This window comes from Saimiri boliviensis, chromosome 12 (assembly GCF_048565385.1).
Source record: "Saimiri boliviensis isolate mSaiBol1 chromosome 12, mSaiBol1.pri, whole genome shotgun sequence".
NCBI lineage: Eukaryota > Metazoa > Chordata > Mammalia > Primates > Cebidae > Saimiri > Saimiri boliviensis.
The window spans coordinates 57,138,662-57,147,522 of NC_133460.1; the positions used below are offsets into that span (position 1 = coordinate 57,138,662).

General features: G+C 43.9%; 1 protein-coding gene across 4 annotated transcripts; it reads left to right on the forward strand.

Annotated features, from left to right (window-relative positions):
* The first annotated feature begins 1,767 nt into the window (after positions 1 to 1,767).
* RPS24 (ribosomal protein S24) lies at positions 1,768 to 8,595 on the forward strand. 4 transcript variants are annotated; one of them, XM_074382468.1, is made up of 7 exons: positions 1,769 to 2,007; positions 3,026 to 3,091; positions 3,183 to 3,392; positions 4,829 to 4,939; positions 5,572 to 5,600; positions 8,111 to 8,132; positions 8,509 to 8,595. In XM_074382468.1, exons 1-5 carry the CDS (start codon positions 1,957 to 1,959, stop codon positions 5,575 to 5,577), a joined length of 444 nt encoding a protein of 147 aa, XP_074238569.1. In that variant the 5' UTR covers positions 1,769 to 1,956; the 3' UTR covers positions 5,578 to 5,600; positions 8,111 to 8,132; positions 8,509 to 8,595. The 4 variants fall into 4 exon arrangements, with proteins under 4 accessions (XP_074238567.1, XP_074238569.1, XP_074238568.1 ...); XM_074382467.1 differs by having other exon boundaries at positions 1,770 to 2,007; positions 5,572 to 5,589; XM_074382469.1 differs by lacking the exon at positions 5,572 to 5,600 and having other exon boundaries at positions 1,770 to 2,007.
* The last annotated feature ends 266 nt before the right edge of the window (positions 8,596 to 8,861 follow it).

Sequence of the window (8,861 nt, forward strand, 5' to 3'; positions counted from 1 at the left end):
CTATCCTTATTCTTAAGAAAATAGCTGATGGGGCATGGTGGCTCACACCTGTAATTCCAGCACTTTGGGAGGCTTAGGCCGGCAGATCATTTGAGGTAAGGAGTTGAAGACCAGCGCGGCCAACATTGAGAAACCCCGTCTCCACTAAAAATACAAAAAGCCGGACGTGGTGGTGCATGCCTGTAATTCTAGTTACTCAGAAGGTTGAGGCAGGAGACTCCCTTGAACCTGGGAGGTGGAGGTTGCAGTGAGCCGTCATCAAGCCATTGCACTCTAGCCTGGGTGACGAAAGCTAGACTCCGTCTCAAAAAAAAAAAAAAAAAGAAAAAAAAATAGAAGAGAAAAAGAAAACAGGAAAGCAGCCTGAAAAGCTTGCACCTTGGACTCCTCCTCTGCATTAACATTTGGGAAATTCTTCTTACTGTTTCTCCAGCACATGTATATTTACATTCTTTACATATCTATTTCACATTAAGGAAAATATTTCTGGATCAACCAAATATATTTTATTCCTTCTTTTCTTTTCTTTTTTGAGACAGAGTTTCACTCTTATTGCCCAGGCTGGTGTGCAATGTCGAGATCTCGGTTTACCGCAATCTCTGCCTCCTAGGTTCAAGCGATTCTCCTGCCTCAGCCTCCGGAATAGCTGGGATTACAGGCATGCGCCACCGTGCCTGGCCTTTTTTTTTTTTTTTTTTTTTTTAGTAGGAACGGGATTTTGCCATGTTGGCCAGGCTGGTATCTAACTCCTGACTTCAGTTGACCCGCCCGCCTCAGCCTCCCAAAGTGCTGGGATTACAGGTGTTGCCATGGAGCCCAGCCAAATATTTTTTAAAAGCTAATTTTGCGGTCAGGCGCGGTTTTAGCTGGGCGCGGTGGCACGCACCTGTAATCCCAGCTACTCAGGAGGCTGAGGCAGGAGAATCGCTTGAACCTGGGAGGTGGAGGTTGCAGTGAGCCGAGATCATGCCATTGCACTCCAGCCTGGGTGGAAAAAAAAGAAAAAAAAAAAAAAAAGCTAATTTTGCATAAGAACCAAGATTTGCAGAAAAATACAAATGAAAGAGATCATTTATTTTCAAGTAGAGACTCATGAAAGTCCCCAAAATTAATAATTATGAATAACAAATTAGAATGGGCAATGTTGCCTACTTGAAATAACAAAGGTTTTAAAGTCAGGGGTTCCTGCAGTTTCTCTAGCTGTATAACGAGGAGGCTGCTCCAGAGGATATTCCAAAATGTTTTCCAGGTTTACCCACCTCTAACTCCGAAGAAGGCAATTTAAACTAATTTGGTTGACCGCAATTCAAGTATGTGCAATTCAACGTAATGAATCGAACTGAAATTGAACACGTGCTTGCGTATTCGGCTCGAGCTGTTCTGCCTCCGGATTGGCCAGTTCAGAGTCCCAGTGGTGTGGCCAAAGGTCTGCGAGGTGAGGCCCGTAGGCAGCTTCAATCAGGCACCGGCGCGGATAGCCTCGGCCTGGCCACGCCCCCACGCCGGCGCTTCCCGGGGTCCTTCCGTGCGCGTTGATATGATTGGCCGGCGAGCTGTGGCTCTCTTTCCCTCCCCGGCTTCGTAAGGATAGGCCGCCATCATGGTGAGTCTCTCTGGGCCCGGGAAGTCATCTGCCGCGTATCCGAGTCATCCTTGGTCCCCGGGTCCTAGTATCTGAGCTATAGGCACGCGAAGCCCGGTTGCTCTTCTCTGGCCGTTTCTGTCGGAGGATGGTTGTCGAGGGCCTCGGGGCTGTTGTCAGGGAGTCGGGGCTGGCGGGCTGCGCTGCGGAACCGAACACGCCGGGCTTCGGTCTCCAGTGCCTAGGCGTTGCAGGAGCGGCTGCTTCTGTCGACTTCGTGGAGCACAGTGGATGGCGGGGAGTGGATAGACAGGCACTGGGAGGCACATCTCTTCTGCAGTTCCAAACTGGGCTAGGTAGACGGCTGGCAAGTGATGGCAGCCCAAGAGGTGAAGAAGGTGCCGGCAGCGCCTGGGCGAGTTGCGGCAAGTGAAACCATTCCCACGTGTGAGCTAGAAAACTTGTCATCTGAATAGATCTTATTGTTTCTTACTGGGGAAACGGAGGCCCTGCAAAGGGATGTTACCAAAAGGTAGTCCTGCTCTTAAGTCATACGTTGTTAGCTCCTCCAGCATCCGGTTGTAACTTTACCTGCAAGCTGTTTTTTTTTTTTTCCTTCTTCTTTACCTTTGATCTTTTACTTTAAGGAATTGAGTACCACCGACGTGGGTTTAATTTGGTGTGGTTTCTCAAAGTAAAATGGAGAAAGTCTAGCAAGTCATTTGCTACCATGAAAGTCTCGTGCCCCTCCTTTTTGGTAAAATTGTTAGCGTAAATTGCTTAATGCCCACATTCTTTGGACGATATTAAGTAAAGGTGCAGTTAAGTCCTTAAGAAGGAAATCGTTTTCTGATCTCTGCCATGGCCGTTCTAGCGTGGATGACATGCAGGTAGTAAGTGCAAGGTTTGGGTCATATTTGTGCGGGACATGATAAACACAGTTTTTTGAATGTGACGTTTATGTGAGCCACAGAAGTTTTTACTCCAGAGAATTGATCTCAACCTGGAGTGATTTTTCCACTAAGGAAGCAGTTGGCTAAGTCTGGAGACATTTTTGATTGTCAAAACTGGGAAGGGTGGGAAATGCTTCTGGTATCTAGTGGTTAGAGGCCTGGGATTTTTATAGTTGTTTGTTCTAACATACAGTCCCCACAACAAGAATTATCCATATGGAAATGTCAGTAGTGGTGAGGTTCAGAAACCCTGCCCCAGAGTGATAAACATAACCTAATAAAGTGAGATGTACAGATTTTATGTAAACTACTGTATTTTCTTGGTATTTTATGTATTAGCCTGTGAGTTTGGCCCTGCACAATGGGTATTTACTTGAATTCGCTACATGGCTAATGGCTACAAGTTGGACTGCAACTAGGTCTTGGAATATCACAACAAGGTCAAGGGAAGGTTGAGTAGTTTTATTAACTAGAGTGTTTATGCTTTCAGAACGACACAGTAACTATCCGCACTAGAAAGTTCATGACCAACCGACTGCTTCAGAGGAAACAAATGGTAAGGAAGGGCACATCAACTTTTGTTGAGGTCCTTTGTTCTGAAGATCTGTTTTATTACAGTGAACGCTAAACTTGGTATCTCCTTTTAGGTCATTGATGTCCTTCACCCCGGGAAGGCAACAGTGCCTAAGACAGAAATTCGGGAAAAACTAGCCAAAATGTACAAGACCACACCGGATGTCATCTTTGTATTTGGATTCAGAACTCATTTTGGTGGTGGCAAGACAACTGGCTTTGGCATGATTTATGATTCCCTGGATTATGCAAAGAAAAATGAACCCAAACATAGACTTGCAAGAGTAGGTGTCTTTTCATTTATCAGCTACCGAATACCTATTTTTTCCAATAGTGTTGTGTTGTGTGTGTAGTAAAATGGGCAAGACCGAGCAATCTGGGAGGGTCAGTGTACAGATGGACAAAGAACTCTGAAGGGATTGAGAGAAAAAGTTCTTTGATATAGTGCATAGGTAGAGTAAGGAGGTTCAGAATTGAAGCCTGGCATTTGAGCTGAGTTCAGAAGGGCAGCTGAAGTAGTGTTCTTGGAGGTGGGCTAGGGATAAGCATTGTTTTCCAGAGGGAAAGTAGAGGGATGTGTTTGCAAAGGTAGCCTGGCACCAAATTCATTTAGTGTGGATTAAGTCTGAGTCTGGACTTAATCCCATAGGTAGCCAGGAACCAGGAAAGGTTTTTGATTTCATACTGAGTGCCAAACATGGCTGAGTGAACTACAGTGAACTGGGCAAGCCCCCCAGCTTACATTCTAGTAAATAAGTAAGCATCATTACCTTGAAATGCTTGTTTGTTCGTTTAACCCACCTTACCCCCTCCTGTTAGATAAATCTTCCCATACAATAGCCATGAGGGAAAATCCTGGTGATGTCATAGAAGTTGCACTATTTTTAACTGAGTTTGCGTTCACGGTCTGAGAAGATCTTGGTGAGGAGGTGACATTGAAGCTGAGATCCTTGTAAGGATTTGGAGGTAGTCTTTGTAAAGATACGGAAACAGTCTTGTAGGCCCCAGGAACAGCAAGTGCAAAGGTGGGCAGAGTGGAGGTGGGTAGATTGGAATCTTTGTGGTGTGGGGTGGTAAAGGCTTCTCTGTCATCAGGGAGTAATGGGGAGTTGAAATGGGAAGAGATCCTTCAGCCATTGAGAGGTACCTTGTTTTGGTAGTGCCAAAAGAAGAGAACATAGTGACCTGTGGGCTCAAGTGTGGACAAGAGTGTTGAGTGGACCGTTTGTTTCCTGTGAGGGTATTCATACTTAAAATCCGTTGATGATTCTTTTCCAGCAAAAACATGTATTAAATGTACGTAAAAGTTTCGGTTTGGAAAGCTGTGTGTCTTTTTTTTTTTTTTTGGACGGAGTTTCACTCTTGTTACCCAGGCTGGAGTGCAATGGCGCGATCTCGGCTCACCGCAACCTCCGCCTCCTGGGTTCAGGCAATTCTCCTGCCTCAGCCTCCTGAGTAGCTGGGATTACAGGCACGTGCCACCATGCCCAGCTAATTTTTTGTATTTTTAGTAGAGACGGGGTTTCACCATGTTGACCAGGATGGTCTCGATCTCTCGACCTCGTGATCCAGCCGCCTTGGCCTCCCAAAGTGCTGGGATTACAAGCTTGAGCCACCGCGCCTGGCCAGCTGTGTGTCTTAAGATCAGTTTCCCTACCAGAGTGGTGGGTAATGATTTTAATGTTTGCAAGTCACTTGAATGTATTCCTTTCTCCTTCAGCATGGCCTGTATGAGAAGAAAAAGACCTCAAGAAAGCAACGAAAGGAACGCAAGAACAGAATGAAGAAAGTCAGGGGGACTGCAAAGGCCAATGTTGGTGCTGGCAAAAAGGTATAGTTCATCAAGGAAAACACAGAAACGTCATTAATTGTAGGTCTTTAGTTTCTAGGAAGGGGATTTTGTTTTTTTCTTTTTAATAACTTAATGTTTCTTTTTTCCCCTCTTCTGGATTACAGAAGGTAACGTTTTAAGAAACTGTGTAGCATGGTGTCTTAACACCTCAGTAGAGTAGCTTGGCCCACCCCTTATCAGCTCACAGCACAATCTGGAGGCCACATTGGTTCATTGATCCTGGTGGGCACCTTTCAAGCCTATCACAGGAAGTTTTAATTTTACTAATTGGCATAGACCCTTCAATGCAGAGCAGATCTTGTTCCCTGGGATTTTACTTACTAATACAGACGTTGGTTTAAGAAGCAGTTGGATCAATGTGGCCCGTGTATTCCTGGCACACTGGAGAGGCAGCTGAGATCTCAGGATTGCTTTCCTCTCCAGTTAGCCAAGACAAGTGATTTTAGCAATCAGGGGCTTTTTACCAGCTTTGCTAGCTGTAAATAGTTGGACATTGTAAATCATTGAATGGAATTAAGGTGTTGGGTTGTTAAATTAACAAATAATCAAGTGTTCTGTGAATTTTTTTTTTTGCTTTTCCTCTCTACTTTCTTGGATTTCTTGTTCATCAGAAATGAAGTGTCTAGCAGGTACTGAGATTGTAAGCACGGTGTGGGGATGCATCACCTTCACTGAGTTTGCGTTGATGCTTTGCATGTTGGCCTTACAGATTTAGAGTATGGTTGATTATAATGCCAGTGTTATTTAGGCTGGTGCAAAAGAAATTGCGGTGGCAAAAACTGCAATTATTTTTGCACCAACCTGATGAGTTTTAAGGTAATATTATGAGCAAAGGAGAAAACTTTTAAAATCATGTTTATTTTGAAAACTCCGAAATGCATGTTACATGTGAAGTGACTCACTGGAGGAAGGTGAGTGCTTTACCAGTAGGCACCTTTTAGCTTGCACTTGGGAAACACTGTGTCCCCATACTTAGGAAGTGGCTTCAGTTACCACTGGGCTTGGGAAGGGCTCTCCTATCCAAGGAGCAGTCTTTGGAGCCATGAAACCAGCCTGGCAGCTCTGATCATACACTGATCTGTGAAATCCGGCAAAGCCTCTGTCCTGTTTAGATACCCTCAGAGCTGCCTTTTACCATTTCCATTGCTTTTTATTACTTGGTCTCCAGTTTTCTGTCTGGTGTCTTTTTTATTTAATAGAAAATTTGTGTGTAATTATGTATTCATATCGAAGTCTTTGGTGGATACACTTTTTCCCACAAGCACTTGGTCAGAATGGCCCATTACCTCATTTTATTTTATTTTTTGAGACAGGGTCTCTCTGTCTCTCAGGCTGGAGTACGGTGGTATGATCATTGCTCACTGGACCTCCTGGGCTTGGGTCATTCTTCCACTTCAGCCTCCCTCGTAGCTGGGACCATAGGCGCGTGCCACCATGCCCTGCTAACCTTTTATAGAGACAGGATTTAGCCATGTTGCTCAGGCTGGTCTTGAACTCCTGGACTTGAGTGATCCTCTTGTTTCAGCCTTCTAAAGTGCTGGGATTACAGATGTGAGCCACTGTGCTCAGGTTGTTACTGCATTTAAAGCAAATTTTGCACATCCGAACAGCCTAAAATTGTAATGTGTAAAGTGGGGTAGGAGTGGGGTGAACCTAGGGGGATTTTGAATCAGTGAAGGCCATTGCTCTTCTGGCTTCCTTTTGCAATGATTCCTTGCCAGGCAAGGCAGTAAACCTGGGATTGCCTGGCCAGGACTGTAATCACATTGACGTTCCATCACCGTGGAGTTAGTAATGAATGAACTGCCAGCAGAACTACTCACTACTTAGAACCGCTCCCTGTTTTTGAGGATTGTGCCTGTTGAGAGAAGTTGCAAAAAGAATTAGTCAATATTTGTCCTCTGACCTAGGTCTGAAGGACATTTAACACATTGATTCTTCTCTTCATCCAGCCTTTGAGTCCTATGAGTTAGTGTGCTCAGCCTGTGGAGCCCACATGTATGAAGGAGCTACACGTGGGGACCTGAGCCAACACTGTTTCTCCCTCAGATTACACTTGTACCTCTTACTAGCGCTGCTATGAAAAGCCAGCTGGAAAAATTGATGCATTTGGGTACACAAATAGTTTGGCTCCAAAGAAATAACCATAACAATGTTGCTTTTAATACAGTTCTGTTCAGATGTTAGAATTGGTATTTGTTCTTGTCTTTTGAATCCAGTGGAGTTAAATACTAAGTTAATTTTTTTTTCTTTTTGAGATGGAGTGTCGCTTTGTCACCCAGGCTGGCAGGCTGGAGTGCAGTGTGGTGGTCTCAGCTAACTGCAACCTCCACCTGCTGGGTTCAAGCAATTCTCCTGCCTCAGCTTCCCGAGTAGCTGGAACTATAGGCGTGTGCCACTATGCCCGGATAATTTTTTGTCTTTAGTAGAGATGGAGTTTCACCATGCTGGCCAGACTTGCCTCGAATTCCTGACCTCATGATTTGCCCGCTTCGGCCTCCCAAAGTGTTGGGATTACAGGCATGAGCCATGGTTCTCGGCCCATACTAAGTTACTTATACTAAGGCATTAGTAGTCTCATATCTGAAGAGCAGTTGTATTTTTACAGTTAAATTAATGCCTCTTTTTAAATACTAACTTGTGTTACTGTTGTGGCTGTGAATGGTGTCTTTTAAAGTATTGAACTGAGGCAGCTTTTAAAAGACTTGCCTGATCATTTAGAGCCACTCCCATTGCGGTTCAATTAGAATTTAATCTGTAATGATTCTCATCGGTTCCTGGTGTGTGTCCAGCACAGTGTTGCTGGGCAAAGCAGAGGGGCAGAAGCTCAGGTATGTACTTCATTGACCTGTGGGCAAGGCCATTCTGGGTACCACATTGGCATAATCTCTGCATTGTGCAGCTACCTTGTTAGCATAAGAACCACAGTAATCAGGCAAGATATTAGTGAGAATTGGGGGGAATTAAATCAGTGAGTGTTGGATGAGGCAGTGCTCTGTATACAATTGCATAGAACAAAACAACCATCTTTAAGGTACACCTGGTTGCATGCACTTAAATGCAGATTATATTGGAGTTTGAAAAGGGACTATTAATGAAATCTTTCTTTTCCCTCCTTTCTCTTTTTCCCTTCCCCTGCCACTGATTCAGTGAGCTGGAGATTGGATCACAGGTACAATTCAAGCTTTTCATGTAGTCATGTAGATTACTAGACTCCTTGGTGTACTGATGTAACAATTAAAAAGCAGATCGTGTGTAATACGTTTTGAAGTAGATATGCAAATATTCCAAATAGTTGTAACCTTTTAAAATACGAGTGACAAGGTTTTGTTTTTAAGGTTTAGCAATATGTAGCCCATTTTCTTTGTTTCATTTCTAACTTGAATGTTTGTCGTTTCATTTCTTGATGCTTAAATTGTGTTATAACGCAAAAATAACTTGATGTTAACTAATATTTGTTTTGCATGAATGTTAATACTTTTGGAATTTAAGACTTTAAAGAATTTTAAAAGCAGTTGCTGACTAAACTTCTTTCTCTTGATTCACAGCCGAAGGAGTAAAGATGCTGCAATGATGTTATCTATGGCCGTTGTGGATTTTTCACGAGAAGCTTAATAAACTAAAAACTTGGTGTGTCTGGTTGTTCGAAGTGTATTTGCAGTTTACTGGGAGTGCTAGGAAGTTAGTCTGCTGATTTCAGTCACTGCCTAAGTTCACATGTTTCATTAAGCATTCAGTGAAAACTTAGTGTACTGGGTGGTGTCTGCTGATTGATTTATAGTTTAAGTGGGTTCCACTGGGAGTCAGGTCTTGTGAATTCTGTGTAAGAACCATGTCTGCACTGGACACGGTGTAGTGCCTCACAGTAATCACTTTTGGGAGGCTGAGGTGGGAGGATTAA

What these genes read in the sequence shown, in the direction of transcription:
- RPS24 (XM_074382466.1), top strand. Translation starts at nt 1,957, where the DNA reads ATGGCAGCCCAAGAGGTGAAGAAGGTGCCGGCAGCGCCTGGGCGAGTT. An exon ending in CAGCGCCTGGGCGAGTTGCG is followed by an intron (nt 2,008 to 3,025) that starts GCAAGTGAAACC and finishes TTATGCTTTCAG; the next exon opens with AACGACACAGTAACTATCCG. An exon ending in CCAAACATAGACTTGCAAGA is followed by an intron (nt 3,393 to 4,828) that starts GTAGGTGTCTTT and finishes TTTCTCCTTCAG; the next exon opens with CATGGCCTGTATGAGAAGAA.